Genomic DNA, 18,838 nt, shown 5'->3' on the forward strand with positions numbered 1-18,838 from the left:
GAGGCCAAATGAAAAATTGACAATATGAAATGCAAAATAATACTCGATTGAAATTTTGAATGTGTTTGTAAAATATATTTTATATATGTTGATTGAGGAAATGGTCAAACTATCTATAAGCTCCAAAATGCAAACCAAAAATTATACAAGATTAATTAACTCAAAAATATGAAGAGCTAAAAGTCTCCAATTAACTCAAGGATGTGGAAAGTCAAAAGACACTTCCACAACCATGAGCCACAACTAACTCAAGAATGTGGAGAACCAAAAAACACTCCCACATTCACGAGGCATAATTTTCATTCAAACTCTAAATTTTGATTCAAATTTCTAACAAAAATTACAATAACTATAACAATGGTATCATTTACAAATGAGTTTATATAGAGTATATTTTCTATTCAAAAGACCAAGTATATACGTTTCAAAAGACCAATATGAGCACATCGCACTGCTGAGTAAGTCCGAGTCTTGAGCGTTGGCGTGCTCCACATTACATTAATTTTGTTTTTATATTATAATCACTATTTTATTTTACATTAAAAAAAATTGAAAAGACCTGATTTCAAAGCTGAATCTCCTTCATATCGTTTCCTCCTATCCCGCTCCATTGCTTACCACTTGGCTTTCCCTTTCCGCAGCACAACTCCCTCAAACCCTACGCGGCGGAGGAGTGATCATCTCATCCATGGCGCAAACAACCCTTCACCTTCCCTTGGACGCAGACGGCAACTGCATGCTGTGCAAAAAAAAGCCGCTGGAGCAGGCGACGCTTATCTGCGGCACGTGTGCCACCCCTTGGCACGTGGACTGCCTATCTGTGCTACCGGAAACAATGGCTTCTGCCTTGCATTTCGAGTGTCCTGACTGCACCGGAGACGGAATGGCTGGAGCTCCTGCGCCTACCATTTCGGAGAATGAACAACTTTTTGCCAGGATCCGTGAGATTGAGGCCGATGATTCGCTATCAGAAATGGGAAAGGCGAGGAAAAGGCAAGAGCTTTTAGGTAATGGAATAAGGAGGAGAAAGTGAATGATATATTGGGATTGGTGGGCGAGAGCTTTAAGTGTTCCTTTTGTGTGCAGCTTCCGGAAAGGCCTGTCACGGCATGACCATCTCTCTCTCTCAATTAATTACTTTTTTTGCCTCCTTTAATTTGAATTGTTTGCTCGTACTTATCTATCTGAATATATTCATCTTACAGACAATCATATACACATTCACGTGGACATTCGATCTCCTGCTTTTATTGTTCAGTGCTTTGTTTTGATTTGTGTCTTAAAAAATAATGGAAGGTTAGTGTCTGTGCAAGTGTCTAACTAAGTGAGATGGTTCGACGGAATTGTCGGTTGAAGAATTATTTGACATGCAATTAATGTGCGGTGTATTAATTTGACTAAATAATTTGAAGACGGAAAAAACGTGGTGTTGGCATTATTTGACTCAGGAAAATTCAGAGGAGAAAACACGTTTTTATACGCGTTTTCACACGGACAAGGGGTTCTATAAATAGAGCTCCCCCTTTCATTCTTAAATCATCTCTTCTTCGAGTTTTCTCTCATCCTATTAGTTCTATAATATTTGTGAGGTGTTTTGTTATCCTTTATTAAGAGAATGTGTTCTCTTTGGAAACACAGTGAGTGAGTTGTACACCACAAAATATTATAGTGGAATTCTTTTTATCTTCTCCATGGTTTTTACCCTAATAATTTTAGGGGTTTTTCACGTAAATCTCGGTGTCCAGTTTATTCTTTATTTTCGGGTTTTATTATTTTAAATTCCTGCAAGTGGGACCAACAAGTGGTATCAGAGCCTTTGTTTAAAATTTCTTAAAATTCTGAATATGCTCCGTGGTTGCAACCTAGACTGACCTTCCATATCAGAAAAGATTTTTTGAGATTTTTTTAATTAAGGCAAAATTATTTTGTTCAGTCTACTAAATTGTTGTACACATATTGACGGGCAGGTACGAGATATCAAAGTTCAACGGAAACAATTTTATGCTGTGGAAAATAAAGATACAAGCAGTTTTGAGAAAGGAGAATTGCTTGGCGGCTATTGGAGATAGACTTGTGGAAATTACGGATGATGGAAAGTGGAATGAGATGAATGACAATGCTGTTGCCAATTTACACTTGGCTATAGCAGACGAAGTATTGTCAAGTATCTCTGAGATAAAAAACAACAAAAATTATTTGAGATACTTTGACAAAGATGTACGAGGTCAAGTCACTACACAACATGATTTTCCTAAAGAGAAGACTTTATACTCTTCGGATGGCGGAATCCTCATCGAGACCGACCATATCAACACATTAAATACTCTATTTGGCCAACTCACTTCCATGGGGCATAAAATAGGGAAAAATGAACGTGCAGAGCTTCTATTTCAAAGTCTACCAGATTCATATGATCAACTTATCATCAACATTACCAACAATATTCTTATGGGCTTTTTAAAATTCGATGACGTCTTAACTGCGGTTCTCGGTGAAGAAAGCCGGCGTAAGAATAAGGAAGACATGTTGGTAACTTCAAAGCAGGCAGAGACTTTGCCGATGATAAGAGGAAGATTTATGGATCGTGACTCCAGTGGGAGCCAAAGACGAGGTAGATCAAAGTCGAGAAGTAAGAAGAAAAATATTTACTGTTTTAAATGTGGCGGTAAAGGGCACTTCAAGAAAGAGTGTACGAGTATCGACAAAAGTTCTCAAGGAAATGTGGTCAGTACTTCAGGCGGTGGTGAATTAATATTCAGCGAAGCAACAAATGTTGCAGAAGACAGAAACAAATTTTGTGACACATGAATTATGGATTCAGGAGCGACGTGGCACATGACGTCTCAGAAAGAATAGTTTGATCATTATGAACTAGTCTCAGGAGGATCTGTATTCATGGAAAATTATCATGCCTTGGAAATCGCTGGGGTCGGTACTATCAAAATAAAAATGTTTGATGGTATCATTCGCACCATACAGGAGGTAATACATGTGAAAGAACTGACAAAAAATCTTTTGTCCTTGGGGCAATTGGATGATATCGGGTGCAAAACCCGTATCGAGAATGAGATCATGAAAATTGTGAAGGGTGCACTTGTGGTTATGAAGACGGAAAAAGTTACTGCAAATCTGTATGTACTTTTGGGAGAAACACACAAAGAGGCGAAACTAGCTGTTACATCAATTGGTTCAGGAGAAGAATTAACAGTGTTATGGCATAGAAACTTCGGGCATATGTCAGAACGAGAGTTGAAAATTCTCTCAGAACGGAAGCTGCTGCCGGGACCTACAAAAGTGTCACTACTCTTTTGTGAGCACTGTGTCCAGTAAATAACACAGATTAAAGTTTGACAATTCTACTGCCAGGAACAAAAGCATATTGGAGCTGATTCATTCGGATGTTTGGCAAGCGCACCGGTTGTATCCCTAGGAGGAGCGAAATACTTTGTCTCGTTCATTGATGATTTCTCTAGGAGATGTTGGGTGTATCCAATCAAGAAGAAATCAAATGTTTTCCAAGTCTTCAAAGATTTCAAAGCGCGAGTTGAACTTGATTCTGAAAAGAAAATCAAGTGTTTGAGGACTGACAATGGAGGAGAATATACCAGTGACGAGTTTGATGTATATTGTCAATATGAAGGCATCAAAAGACAGTTTACGACGGCTTACACACCTCAACAGAATGGGCATGAACTTTTTCTTCTGCTCCATAGTTCCATTTTGTAAAGGTTATAAGTTGAAAACATGGGAACATACGTTATTTTTTAATGGGCAGAACATACAGATACTTAGGTATGAAAGAAGAAAATATTTATCATTATCATTTGTTCCACAACACAAATAGAAATAGAACTGAGAATACTGGATGACATGTATGTATTTAGTTATGATCCTACTCCTAGCATTAATAACTGATATAATTAATCGAGAGGCTGTTGCGGTTATATAAAAATCAGAGGAAGCTGTAACGTACATCCATTGACATGATGACAGATCTTCTACATGAAATATTCACGGAGGTAGATTCATGTGGCCATTTATTTCATGCATAACTAATCATAGTTTATTGTCCTACTCCCTCTACTTATTCATTTTTTCAAAAATAAACAAGGATTTTTATATAGTAGATTCTCAGTGACCAGACATGTAATTACTTTTCCTTAATCAGTCCCTCCTTATTTATATCAACAGCATCAGGGGTCTGGTAGCATTCTGGGTGCTAAATTGTAGGAAGTAAAGTGTTATGCTCTATTATATTTTAAGATTGCATGCTTTCGTGTATGCTAGGGGGCTGATGGATACGTCAATAGTACATTTAGAGAACTTTGATTATATTTTTTATGATTATAAAGAAAGTTTGTATCGTGCTGTTTATTCAACAACTTGTCCTGGTTCATGAATGAGTGAATTACAATTGTCAATTGGTTACATAGTAATTAAAAGCGCAGAGCGCATGCCGCATTTAAGCACTTGCGTGCCTAGGGATTTAAGTGTAAAGTGCACACTTTATGGAAACAAAGCTCAATAAATAAAATATTCTCAAAAATAAATAAAATATTTTTTTTAAAAAAATGTTATACATAAAATATCAAATATTGATATCATCTCCGTCTTTCAAATATCAAATATTAAAATGTGATGGCAAAGGGCAGGTGCGACACGAAGTCAGGGTTTCCTCTGCTCTTCTTCTCTGAAGCGCACTTCGATGTGAAGCACGAATACACTGAAGTGCACGCTTCATGGAAGCCGTGCGCTTAAGCGCAGACATTATGCTTTTGACAACTATGCTTGGTTGACTTTGTTCAAACAAAAGATGAACCCTTCTTTAGCAAATTACATATTTTAAAACCATTCTGTCTATCAACAAACAACTGCATGCACCTGCATGTTTCCATGAACTCACTTACAAACACGTTATCAATTCCAATGAAGTCCTTTCAAAAAAGACAACAATTTTCATACCTGAAGTTAATTGTATTTTGAATTTTAACAAGTAGTTCTAGTGTGCAACAAAAATAAATAATCTCTTCACGTGTGTGTATTATGAAAATTGTTGAATTCATTTAAAATCGAGCTCTTATTGTTTAATGTGAAATTCCCATATCCTTCATGGATCCTGCAGAAAAAAAGTGAAGAGCCAACGTACATGCTTGCATTGATAATTTCTTGTTTCAATTTGTCAGACGCCATGTGGACACAATTTTTGCTTGAAGTGCTTTGAAACCTGGACTAAGAGAGGAAATCACACATGTATAAAGTGTCGTAGCAGCATTCCTCGCAAAATGGCCATTCAGCCTCGCATCAACTCCACATTAATAGCTGCCATCCGAATGGCGAAACTGGCAAAATCTGTAACCTCTGGAGGGCCTCAAATTGTTTATCATTTTCTGCATAACCAAGACCGTCCTGATAGGGCATTTACTACTGAAAGGGCAAAAAGAGCTGGGATGGCCAACGCTTCAAGTGGAAGGATTTTTGTCACTGTCCCTAAAGACCACTTCGGACCTATACCAGCAGAGAATGATCCAGACAGGAACCAGGGGGTTTTGGTTGGAGAGACTTGGGATTTGCGTATGGACTGCCGGCAGTGGGGAGTGCACTACCCTCCTGTTGCTGGCATCGGTGGAAGGGCACATTATGGTGCACAGTCGGTTGTAATTTCCGGTGGTTATGAGGATGATGAAGACTGTGGCGATTGGTTTATCTACACTGGCAGGTTTATCTTCTGCCAATTGCATGTTGATCTTGTTCATGTTTTAGTTTTCTTGGATCTTTATTTGCCAGTTACATTTACCTAAAGACTAAAGTGCCATGGCTTTAAAATAGAAACTTAATGTTGATATCCATGCCGTAGCAGTATAGCTTGTACTCTTGAGATATGGAATGTTACTGAATTAGTTTTTCTTTTGTCAAAGCAAATTAGAAATCTGCATACTAAAATACCATTCTTCTTGTTCCATTATTTTCCAAATTATTATCAATCTTTTATTTATTTTCTATGATCTTTTTGTTTCCAACCTACTTACTTTGTTGTCTTAATTTATGATTTTCACAAATGATCCTTGAAATGATATCAAATCCAAGCTTTCCTTACTTCTTTGCTGTTGCTACCCTTTTAGGAATTTCTGTTGTTTACAGTTAATCTCAGTGATCTGAATGCATGTAATGTTCTTTGCTCATATAAAAGTGTTAATTTTTATTGTTATTATCTTGTCTGTGCAGTGGTGGTCGAGACCTTAGCGGAAATAAACGTACTAATAAGGAACAGTCATTTGATCAGGAATTTAAAGAAGGGAACCAGGCTCTACGAGTTAGCTGCGACAAAGGGTATCCAGTTCGAGTAGTCAGGTGATACATTATTACTATTTACTACCTTTTTTCCTCACTCCGTTTTGTTAGTTGAGCTTATTCATCCTAGTACAAAAATCCAGACAATAGCATAAGTTCAGATCTCTTTCCTTGATTGTTCAAAATATTGACCTAATATTATTCTCAACTGCTATGTTTTTTTTTATATCTAATATCTATATATAACTATAAAAGGAAGAAATACGGGGGTTGATTTTTTTGAAATGATTTGTTATTGTGCTTCTCTCAAACACTGGAAAAGCAGTTTAAAACATTTATATAAATTTCATTAGGAAACATCATTCTAAACACACTCACCTAAAGTATTCCTTGCCAAGCTTGGAAATACCTCATCTATCAACTCGAACATTCAGGGTACCCAAGGCTATAACTATAAGATTTTAATTTTTGAACCTATTTGTTGAATTCATTGCTAATCTACTATTGGAAACATGAAGTCTTTTTCACTTAATATGAGCTCTGATAACACAATGATGTCTATTCATAATTGTTGAGCTTCCCTTGTGGACATGGACCTTGGGCATCATGAACTTATACCACTTCAACATCCTAAATCTGCGTTGAACAGATCTGAGAAGGATAGGCGTTCTCCCTATGCCCCAGAGAAGGGGTACCGCTACGATGGAATCTACAGGCTTGAGAAATGTTGGAGAAAAGTTGGAAAACAGGTATATCTTTGTGCTAAAGTAGCTTCACTTTGTTGAGATTTCTTTTGTTATGGTTGTTAATTTTTACTTTCCTTCTGCATCAGGGATATAAGGTTTGCAGATATTTATTTGTCAGATGTGACAATGAGCCAGCGCCATGGACAAGGTTTGAACTTGGTCACAATAATGGTTTTATTTACGAGGAATTCCTTAAATGTTTTCATCATCATGTTTAGTGATGATCACGGGGATCAGGCAAGACTATTGCCAAACATTTCCGAGCTAAAGCATGCAATTGATGTTTTTGAAAGGGTGGACAGTCCCGCGTGGGATTATGATGTGAGTAGAACTGTAGAACTACTATCTTGCTTTGCTTGTTCCCATGCAATGCTGATCTTCATAACTTTCCCTTCCAGAAATATATCTACCATTTGAGCCAAACATCTTGACAAATGACAAGTGCCTCTCTCCTATTTATTTCTTGGGTTTTTATGAATAAAATTGTCTCTGAATGGTTGCTGATACAAATGAATCTGAAATTGATTTGTATAAAGCATTGAAGTCATTCAGTCAATTTTTCAGTCAGTTTTCATTTTTGGACCTAAAATAACTGCAAGCTCTCCTTTCTCTATCTTCTCATTCAATTTTCCATTTCCTCAAGGAACTTGTTGATGCTGCTTATAAAGTTGACAACAAAAGGGCTTCTTTATCTATCACTAGTTATTTTAATTTCAGGAAGAAAAGACTTGCTGGAAATGGAAAAAACCACCACCTCTCAGCGAAGAAAAAGTAGCGAATGTCAATCTGGAGGACCGAGAGAATGCCAGAAAGGTTATAAGGAAAGCACATAACACTTCAATGAAAGAGAAATTGTTGAAAGGTATAAAATCCTTCACTGATCTATGCCTGCATAAACTATGCTTTTACTTGTTTTTAGCATATTAAATCCTCAAGGATGATATTTTACCCTTCGCTGGCTATTATCATCTTCTCACAATAATTGTTTCTGCAATCTCTAGTTTGAGTGTTTCAAGAAACTTGTGCAGTCTCGCACAAAGCATGCATCTTCTGAAAGTTTGATTTTTCGATAATGGTGGTTTGTTTCTAGGCACGTCCAAAGTAACACATTCATTCAGATGATGAAGGATATTTTCCCTCGATATTGTGTTCATATTTCTATGATGACGGAGTTGAATTAGTTGGCTTGATGAATAATTCAATAACTACGACTCTCATACAGGGTTCAGCTGCCTTCTTTGCGAGAAAGTGATGGATCTTCCCCTGACCACTCCATGCGCTCATAACTTTTGTAAGCCTTGTCTGGAAAATGCATTTGCCGGTCAAACATTCACAAAAGAGAGGATGTGCCACAATGGACGAAAAGTCCGTTCACAAAAGAACATAATGAAATGCCCTTCATGCCCCACTGATATATCCGAGTTCCTCCAAAATCCTCAGGTACAATTCATGCTCTTAATATCAGTCACGCATGTATAGTTTGGATAAAGAGTTCCATAGTTATCTGAAAACAATCAAACGAATTGTGTTGCTGCAACTCCAAGTTGCTCCCTTAGTATTTTCTTGAATTAAAGAGGCACATTATTTTTCCCTTTTTAGGTCAACAGGGAACTCATGGAAGTGATCGAAAAACTACAGTCGGGGCTTGATGAGGAAAAGAACGACGATGAGGGCTCCACTGATGTTGGGGTATCAAAAGCTTTAGACATCATCGGTGATGCTATGCTTGATAATTCAGCAGTCAACTTGTCAAACGAGAAAACAGAAGAAAACAATGAAAGTGCTTTGAAGGAATATAGTTCGCCTGGCCTTACACCCGAGCATGAGAATACCGAGATTTCAAAGAAACGCAAACACCATGTTGAAAGCAAAGTTCCAGTGGAGAAGTCCGGTGACAGCGATAACTCGCCGACCCCTGTAAAAAGAGGTCGTGGGAGACCAAAATGTAGAGCTCAAAACTAGGATCCTTGATAAGTGAATCAAGGATGGACAATGTGCAAGACTTTCACCTCTAATTCACCTCTACATATGCATTCAATTAACCATTGCATTTGTAATATCTGTATGGTTTTACAAAAGATAATACTACATATAAACATTATCACTTTAGTTTCTCAAAACTGATATGGTTTGAAGAGTATGTATCAATTATGAGTATTTTAAAGTCGTTATTTCAAAAAATATGTCCTTATGGTGAGTTGGTTGCGTTTTTAAGGTTGGAGGAGCAAAGGTTCTCTATGGTTACCGTGACAAAATTTTTGCATGCATGGTTTTTCCTAATACTATTAGTTTACGTCATATTTCCATAAATAGAAATCCCAGTTAATTCACTTTACGATGTTGTAAAGCTTGAATCTATTATGTTAGCAACAGTATTGTGTTTGAAAATTGACAACGAATTGAGACCAAATTCGAGAAACATGAGAATATTTTGTAAAGACATAAATATCAAAATCTTTATGTGCTTGTTTTTGTTTTCGACAGAGAAATTCGAAAGCCCAATGTAAAGAGGCTGCAGTAGATATAAAGTATGGACTCGAACAAAATATATTTTCATAAGTAATACAATTTTTTATAAATTTCGTGAGCCCAATGTAAAAATCCCAATGATTAGTCTAGCTTGACGAAATTAACTGGCAGCGGAGCTCAAAATCAATTAGCCTAGGGAAAAGTGATTAGCAAGGCAAAAATGACCGTTTTAATAGTAGAAACAATACAAAACTTTTTCAACGATCATATTTTTGTTTCAAAAAAATCGCAATAATGACAAACAAACAGTTAGTCAAATTTTTAATTGTGACATATCTTAATCTGCAACCTGGAATGTATGAGGTAGAGGAATACGAGGAATGTTAGTTCCGAATTCAAGGATTAATGCCCGGGGACAAGGTATCCTCCTGCTCATAAGCCGCCAACTAAATATCAAATGAAGGGAAGGGACTATTATGAGTATCACAACTCCTTCAATCGTAATATTGGTGTTTGTTGGGCTTTTAAAAATGTCATATAAGAAATGATCAATAAGGGAATTTCAAAATTCCATGAGAAAAAAGAAGATAATGACTGTGGAAGATCATTTTCCCCCAACGGCCAATATGAATGTAAATAACACCGATTTGTGTGTTTTGCTCAATGAAAGGAGGATGAATGTGGTGGTAGATAAATCCATCAGGCCGAGAAGTGTTATAAGGAAGTGTTGGGTGCCCAGTAAAATGATATTTGAAATCAGAGATATAAAAAAAGAATGTTTTCTGATGGAAGATCAACGATACTCTAAGGGGAGACACTTGATAGATGAGGGAATGCAAGGTATGACAGAATATTCATCGTCAAAAGGTCGGTGAAATAATACCTTGGTGAAAATTCCTATACTAAACCATTTGATCATGGAATAAGGGTTGACCAATGGGCATTCTCGCCGCGGAAAAAGCCACCCCAGGTCATTCATCAAAGTAAAGGAAGAAAACCTCGGTTCGTGGTTCTTCCAATGACACCACTCGATGTACAGTGGCATTGTGAAAAACATCCAAAGTTTGCAAAGCCTCTGTCCTGGATACAAAAGCGAAGATTTTTAAGGGAAAAGGCTGTAGAACTTAGAACATAGGCGAAAAATCTTAAAAAAATAAGAAGTTTGAAAGAAAGGCCATTTAAGACGATGAGGATGATTTGTTATTGATGGAAGAAATGGTGCGCTAAAAAAATCTATCTTCAAAGTAGGACATATTCTTGTTTCATTTGATTGTACCACATGTACTTTGGTGTTATCCGATGAGTTTAAATGCAAAAGGATGTATGAGTCTGATATTCTTTCAAGGGTAGGGAATGGTATAAGAGTAATTCTATATGTACAACCAAATTTATACAACAATTCTTACAATACAAAAAATTCAATACAAAATTCCGTTTATCAAAATCTTATGATAAATTCAATACAAAATCTCACGAAATAATAGCAAAATATCACGATATAATTGTTGTAAATATCGTTGTACGCTATTTTGGTTGTACCTTTAGCATTATTCATGGTATAAACTATTCAAAATGAGACACTGAAGCATTGCGTAGGAGTTCTCATTGATGAAAGCAGAAGAGTGGTTATCAAAAAAGCCTAAAACTGAGATGACTAAACATAACAAGTCACTTTACATCGCACCACATGCCATGTTAATGGGAAGCTTGTTTCCAAAGTGTTGATAGACAATGGATCCATTGTTAATGTTCTACTGTTCATGTTCTGCATTACATGATCCTTCAAAATTTGGAGAAGAGTGTGGAAGTCCTGATTCCTACATAAGTATTTGTTGTAGCTTTTACCGGAGAGTTTACAAAGACTTTGAGGGTATTACCAGCCAATGTCACTGTAGGGTCTCGATCCACTCTAAAAAGTACAGGCGGATTGTCAGTCATATAAATCTAACTCAAATGCTATAGATGCTAGATATTATGATGGAGCTTTCGATCATATTAAATTTCACAACTACGAGGTGAATGGAAAACTAGAAGAAGTGTACATGGATACTCAGAAAATTAAAGAAGCAGTTGAGAAGGTTCATGGTCTCTCCTAGACCCATGGTTCAACTTATTATTGAGGAGGTCGGTGATTAAGTTCATTAAAAAAATTTGGTTCCGCGTGGAAAGCCACATTGCAGCATTTGGTGAATGAAGTGCAATCTAATGAGTTGTGAGACATTGATAGAGCTGAAATAATATTTTAGGAAGAATGTGGAGGTAATAAGGAAATATAGTTAAAATTTGAGGATCAAATCTTACCTCCGTCTCAAATGGAATATCGACAACCGGAGACCCAAGATCCCATAGAAGAAGTGAACTTGGGAACTACTGAATGCCCTAAACCCACTGATATTAGTATGTTGTTAGAGGAAGACGCGGTGAAAGAAATGATAGAGATTTTGAAAAAGATCATAGATTGTTTCACAGGGGAAAGCATGAGGCAAAAAGTTCGCAAAACTGAATTATTAAGAGAAGATGAGATGTTTTATGGTTGGTCAATATCGTATGAAATAAGTTGTACTATCATTTTAATTAGTTTTATTTATTTTGTTTATAAAGTTGATGGTATATGAAGAAAGTTTGCAAGGATGTGAGGAATAGACTTGTAAATCATTTCTAAAAAACTTACTGGTAAATAATAATTGAGCACTTGTCAAAAAATAAAAATCACTGGTCATGTGGTTCTTTTTTTTACCAAATCTCGAGGACGTATTTGCACGATTTATTATTTTTATTATCCCAAATTATTGATAAAATGATTGGTTGATATAAGTCGTGAAATATCGATAAGTGTTGTTAAATGATGTTGTGGTTCTTATGTTTTTTTTTTTTTTTTGAGAAAATTTTATGGTGTGTTTCACAGCGGTTTTATATTTTTTCAATGGTTAAAATAGGTTGTTTGGTCATTTTTAAAATAATTCAGCAGAGTTTCCCCTTTAATACAACATGTCAAAATACCAAAAAGTTCAAATATACCCCAGACAACAGATGTGATGACTGTAACATGTTTTCAAAAAGAAAATTTGGCTTTCAAGCCACTTTCTCAAATCTAAAAATCAGAAAAATACTGGCCAAATCATGACAAACAAGTGCAGTCTACGTGTTTATTTCCTCTCATTGTTCGTAACACTCCATATGTATATGTTCAGTCGCTTGCAAAGATATGCACTTAAGTTTGGTAATTTTCTTTTGGATTGGCCAGCGGCACTCCCATGATGAAAGATTTTTCATCACCATTGGTTTTTAAGGTAGCACGGGCCTTTGAGGTTATCAAATCATCGTATTTATCTAACTATGTTTTCTGCAAAATAAATGAAAACGAGTAGAAAAATAATTAGAGTGATGATCAACAAAGATATGAATGATCAAATGGTAGCACAACATACGAAATCAAAGAAAGCATTCATTTAGAGGAATGTGATGTGAAAAAATTACCAAGGATGCAAGCAAAACAGACCATCCAAAGAATTTCTATTGGCCTAAAATAGGTTTTGGGGTGGAAATAACCTTGAGACAATAAATGTACCAAGCATTTGAAGTTAATCCTAATGAAAATTTTGCAAATGTTTTGTTGTACTGGATGTAAGTATACACACAAACAAATGAAAAACATGAAAAAAAAATGCATGATGAAGCATCAAGAAATGTCCAAAGACTATGTCAGCTGACATGAATAGGAATACATGGAAAACTTCCAATGATTATTCATCTAGGCCTTTTCCAGATTATCGACAAGCAGTGGAGGCAGTGGCTGAATCAGACGACTTTAGTAGCTCAAGTGTTGTAGGTGTCAAAGATGTAAGTTCAAAGATGTAGGAGATTGAGAGGCGCAGAGGAGAAGGAAAGCATGCTTGAAAGCTGAAGCTAAGTTTGCAGAATTGACTCAAAGAAAAGCGGAAGCTACTGTAGAAGCTAGAAAGAAAATAGAACTTGAGAGGGGAGCTGCACGTCAGGCTCTGTAGAAGATGGAGCAGATTGTTGAAATAAGTGAGAATTATCGTTCTACGAAAGATCTCAAATCAAACATAAACTCAAATAGTTGGAATATGAGGAGCTACGCGAAAAAAATCTTGCATAACATAGCTTCAAGTTTCAAAGCTATTGAATCAACAAATTTTGAGGTAAGTCATAAAATTAGACACAATCCTCATTCATATAATATCTCAAACACCTTGAGTGTATGAACATGAAAGCATAAAAAATTCTAAAGCATTTATGTCTTGAAGAATTTAAAAAAAATATTGAAATATACTTGCCACTTGAAATAGTGGGCTGGATGCGAAAGAAGTTGAAGGCGACGATTTTCAGAAACTTGGATGACATCAAAGATTGATTTATTCAACATATTGGACATGGAGATCTTCGTGAGCGGTCAATTGGTTATCCGAAGGTGAATGAGGATCAGTTGTAAGGACAGTAAAGAATTGGATGAGTGTTGGGAAGAAAATGAAGTGAAATGGTTGAAGCGTGGTTTTTATCGTGAAATTAAGAAAATGAAGTTGGAGCTGGAGTATGATTGATAAAATATCATAACATTAGATATTAGAAAATCATAAGATTCTTATGATAACTAATTTTCAGAGACAAAAATTGTGTGGGACGGTCTCATGGGTCGTATTTTGTGAGACAGATATCTTATTTGGATCATCCATGAAAAAATATTACTTTTTATGCTAAGAGTATTACTTTTTATTGTGAATATCGGTAGGGTTGACCCGTCTCACAGATAAAGATTCGTGAGACTATCTCACAAGAGACTTACTCATTTTCAGATACTTCTGTATTATGACAAAAATTTGTGTGAGACGGTCTTACGGGTCATATTTTGTGAAACAGTCTCTTATTTGGGTCATCCATGAAAAATGTTACTTTTTATGCTAAGAGTTATACTTTTTATTATGAATATCGGAGGGTTGACCCATCTCACAGATAAAGATTCGTGAGACCGTATTATAAGAGACCTTTATCACAAATTCATTAGCAATATATTAAAATTATATTAATTTTATCCAAATTTTATCAAATTTTAATTGATCATATCACTCGCTATCCAAAAATTATTATAAAACGCCATACTTTTTAAAATTAATATTTGAAAAATTAATAGAAGTCGAGGATCTTGGTTATTGATTTCTATCATTGTATTCTTTTAATATGCCAATATAGATTGGTTACTTTCAAATTAAATGAATAAAAAAAACAAATGCAAATAATTTGTTTGGTACAATGGCTTAATTAAATTTTAAATATAATATACTAATTTTTTTATCTAATAATTGATTAAAGCCATTAAGTTTGAATTAATATACGACTTATTTCGACTTGTGAAAATTAATTTTAATAATAATTAATACAAAATTTTAGAGGACTTTGAAATGAATTTCGAGCCCAAGTTTGGGAATCTCGATCATATTACCAAAGTCCGAATCTCACTGTTGCCAATTGATTGGAAATTTGGAATCTTGACCAAATCCAAATTGAACTGTTATTTCACGATGAATGTGCGAAATACATCGAAATTATTCCAAAGTGTTCCGTTTTCTAAAATAAATTTTTTCATGATTTGATAAGATTTACAGTTGAATTATCTCGTACCTGAACTAAAATTTATTTCAAATTTTTAGAATCAAATATATATACAATTTTTATATAATGTTTGTCGATCGTGGTGACGCGACAATCATCTATTAGATTATCATATCATACACGATGAACAATATATTAAAATTATGTATAGACACGGAATGCGGACACGCAAATAGTCTCGTCTTATCTACCGCAACAGTTGTCTCCTTATATAAAAAATATTGTTTATGTAAATATGTTGTGTCATTTAAGTTAATTTGTATTTGTATTTAAGACAAGTAGGTATGAACAAGTTGCATCAGAGGAGGATTAGAAAACGGGGAATTTAAGAGGTTTTGCATTCGGGTGCCCCACGTCAAGATTCTACGCTCTAGCTGAAGGTAATTTTCTTGCCACCTTTTTCTTTTTTCTTTTTTCTTTTTTCAGTCGATAAAAATTATGAATCTTGATGATCCAAATGAATGAAAAACAAAAAACAAAAAAAGATTTAGCATCATGTATATATTTATTTCTGGGCTGAGCAGATTCTTTGCGTAATATTGTTGTTCATATTTGAGTAATAGTAGTCTTTTGTGTATGTATATGTGCGTGTATTGTTGCTTTTTGCAGAGCTGCAAATGATGAAGACACTAAATGGGTTCTGTGTTTTTGTTTACGTATCTGCAGGTTTGATTTTTGGATGTATTTACTGCATTTGCATATGTATTTAAGAGGATTTTTGAGGTGACAAGAGATTTTTTTTGAGTTCTGGTTTTTGTTTTGGGGGTTGATGAAGAAGGCGACTGGTTGTTGGAATTAGGATAAAAATATTAAATTTATGAAGGAATCCCTAGTTGCAAGTATCTTTAGAGTCCCTTTTAGTGACAGCAAGATATTGGGGTTTTGTATGTAACCTCCAAAATATATTTACTTGTCGATTTTTGTTGAATATTGCCAAATGAAATTTAGGATTTAGGATCCATTTATATATCCTGTCTTTGATCTTGATAACAAAGTATAAATTTTGAAAGATTAAGCGATGTCTTCAGTTTCAGTAAAAAGAATGCTGCCCTCAAGGCTACTTTATTTCCTGATTGCCTTTTCGGTGTCGCTTTTGATGCTCTCTTCGTTGTCCCTTCTTGAGTTGTGTGACGATTCTTCCATTGGTAAATCAGTTCTTCAGTATATTGTCGTTAACAATGCGTCGACTTATTCAAAACCAAACGTCCGCACCTCCCTGACCGAAACTTTGGTGATAAAAGATAGTGCCAGTCAAGAAGTGGCTAATCAAGTTTCTAATCCGATGAACAATGTAGAGGAACTGGAGAAGTATGAGAGGAAGTTATGTGATAAGGATCGGGCTCGTCTTAAGGTGTATATGTATGACTTGCCTACCGAGTTTCAGTTTGGGTTATTGGGCTGGAAGGGAGATAAAAATCAAATATGGCCTAATGTGAGTTCTGAAAATTCAGTCCCATCTTACTCTGGTGGTTTAAATTTACAACATAGTACAGAGTACTGGCTGACTCTTGATCTTCTTGCCTCGGTTACAGAAGATGTAACGAGGCCATGTGGTGCAATTAGAGTGCAGAATTCAAGCGAATCGGAAGTAATATTTGTTCCCTTCTTCTCATCTTTGAGTTACAACCGGCATTCGAAGAATCATGGGAAGCAAATGGTAAGTGTCGATGGGTTGCTCCAAGAACAACTGGTGGAGTTTCTGGAAGGTCGGAAAGAGTGGAAACAATCGAGCGGGAGGGATCATTTGATTGTAGCTCACCATCCAAACAGTATGTTGGTTGCTCGGAAAAAGCTTGGTTCAGCAATGTTTGTGCTTTCAGATTTTGGTAGATACCCGGTTGAAATAGCAAACCTGGACAAGGATATAATTGCTCCTTACAAGCATATGGTAAGGACAGTTCCATCTGTGGATTCGGCTACATTTAGTGAACGACCCACATTGGTGTATTTTCAAGGAGCAATTTATCGGAAAGATGTAAGTTTATGTATCTACTTTGCCATTATCAAGAACCTTTTTTGATTTTTGTTTTTAACTTTTTATTATGATTAATGTTTTTTTACATGTGGTTCGGATTTTCTTACCACTTATCCTTAGATGGCTGGAGAGAATAACAAATGATAATTGTACTTGATATGTTTTTTTCTTTGCTTTCGGTTGATGTGGATTTCTCATCACAAGTGTAAATGATACGGCCTTCTATCTTTTCTCTTAGATTGATTCGTGAAAACTGAATCCATACTGTCACGGATTCCTGATCTGAGATAGCCTACGCTTGAGTGCTTGGAACAAGTAATACTGACAAATTTATTGTACTCACGAATATTTGTTGGGTGCTCAGGGTGGCGTTATTCGACAAGAACTATACCACCTTCTCAAGGACGAGAAAGATGTACACTTCCAATTCGGAAGCTCTCAGGCAAACGGGATAAAGCAGGCTAGCAAAGGGATGGCCTCGTCCAAATTTTGCCTGAATATAGCTGGAGATACACCTTCATCAAACCGTCTATTTGATGCTATTGCTAGTCACTGTGTTCCTGTCATAATTAGTGACGAAATTGAGCTACCGTTTGAAGACATCCTCGATTATTCAGAATTCTGCATATTTGCAAGAGCTGTTGATGCTGTGAAAAAGGGTTACCTCCTGAGTTTGCTCAGAGGGCTCACACGAGAAAAGTGGACCAAAATGTGGGAAAGATTAAAAGAAGTTAGCAGTCACTTTGAATACCAATATCCAAGTCGGCCGTGTGATGCTGTCGATATGATTTGGCAGTCAGTCTATCGAAAAAAATCGTTCACTCAGTTGAATGTTCACCGGAAGAATAAGTACAGACTGAAAGAAATTTTATTCCTTGATATATTTTCCTTTTTTATCTTTAATATTTTGACTTTCTAGACATGAGGATAATCTCGAAATTGATGATATGATCTCGTATAAATTCAATATGTGATATAAGACAATATTTGATATGACTCTTAATATCTTTAAGATATGATATCACAATATCTTTAAGATATTATCCTTGTTTTAAAAAGAGTTTGTTTCCTAATGAAATTGGTTTTTCTATGTTAAATAGGACTCAAAGGAGAAGAAACAAAAAGAGGAGGGGGACGATATAGAGCAAAAAACTTTCGGAGAGACATAGATGCATTTGTACGAAGAAAATATTTTCTGATTGAAGCAATCTCGCGTCGTTGATAAAGTGTTGCTGTGAAGTGCTGACTACATCTGAAGACAACACCTAATCACTGTTTTGATTAGTGCGCTGATTTTTGAAGACTTTTTCACTTCTCAGTTGATGCATCCTATGTATTTTGGTTATACGGTTTGTTAGAGGTTTAGGATGCAATTTGTTACTCGCCTTAATAAGGGAGTTGTTTTATTCTTTCACTAGTATTGGTTTTTGTAAACTTACAAGGTTTTCTAGCGAATTATTTTGCCCTGAGGCACCGCACAAGTATTTTATAACTTGTGCATAATTTATCTCTCGTATCTCGTATTATTGTCATTCCAGTTGTGTGTTAATGTGTTAAACTATAATTTTCGCTGCATGTTGTCGTGGGTGTTACAACACCTACGCACAACACCTACATTCTGATACACACAACACTCACCCTCGTCACATTCACCCTGTGGAAACGGAACTTTCAATTGGTATCAGAGCCTCCACTTGACGCTACTAAGTGAGATCCTGTTTTGTTTTGTTTT

General features: G+C 35.7%; 2 protein-coding genes across 6 annotated transcripts; both read left to right on the top strand.

Moving 5' to 3' along the window:
* Positions 1–567: 567 nt before the first annotated feature.
* LOC142549342 (E3 ubiquitin-protein ligase ORTHRUS 2-like) lies at positions 568–9,196 on the top strand. The gene is given in 10 exon segments (XM_075658253.1): positions 568–1,016; positions 1,019–1,107; positions 5,184–5,716; positions 6,223–6,348; positions 6,938–7,037; positions 7,121–7,182; positions 7,253–7,355; positions 7,752–7,896; positions 8,257–8,474; positions 8,634–9,196. Coding segments are annotated over 10 exon segments (2,067 nt in total). The 5' UTR covers positions 568–688; the 3' UTR covers positions 8,997–9,196.
* Positions 9,197–15,375: 6,179 nt separating this feature from the next.
* LOC142549343 (putative arabinosyltransferase ARAD1) lies at positions 15,376–18,558 on the top strand. Of its 5 annotated transcripts, XM_075658257.1 has the most exons (4): positions 15,377–15,511; positions 15,798–17,106; positions 17,471–17,955; positions 18,207–18,558. In XM_075658257.1, exons 2-4 carry the CDS (start codon positions 16,150–16,152, stop codon positions 18,247–18,249), a joined length of 1,485 nt encoding a protein of 494 aa, XP_075514372.1. In that variant the 5' UTR covers positions 15,377–15,511; positions 15,798–16,149; the 3' UTR covers positions 18,250–18,558. The 5 variants fall into 5 exon arrangements, with proteins under 5 accessions (XP_075514371.1, XP_075514370.1, XP_075514372.1 ...); XM_075658256.1 differs by lacking the exon at positions 18,207–18,558 and having other exon boundaries at positions 15,376–15,511; positions 16,160–17,106; positions 17,471–18,072; XM_075658254.1 differs by lacking the exon at positions 18,207–18,558 and having other exon boundaries at positions 17,471–18,070.
* The last annotated feature ends 280 nt before the right edge of the window (positions 18,559–18,838 follow it).

This window comes from Primulina tabacum, chromosome 6, assembly GCF_025594145.1.
Source record: "Primulina tabacum isolate GXHZ01 chromosome 6, ASM2559414v2, whole genome shotgun sequence".
Taxonomy (NCBI): Eukaryota; Viridiplantae; Streptophyta; class Magnoliopsida; order Lamiales; family Gesneriaceae; genus Primulina; species Primulina tabacum.

Bases quoted from the DNA above. Each gene is read 5' to 3' on its own strand.
- LOC142549343 (XM_075658255.1), top strand. From the start codon at position 16,150: ATGTCTTCAGTTTCAGTAAAAAGAATGCTGCCCTCAAGGCTACTTTAT. The intron at 17,107-17,470 runs GTAAGTTTATGT...TTGGGTGCTCAG, and splicing joins GAGCAATTTATCGGAAAGAT to GGTGGCGTTATTCGACAAGA.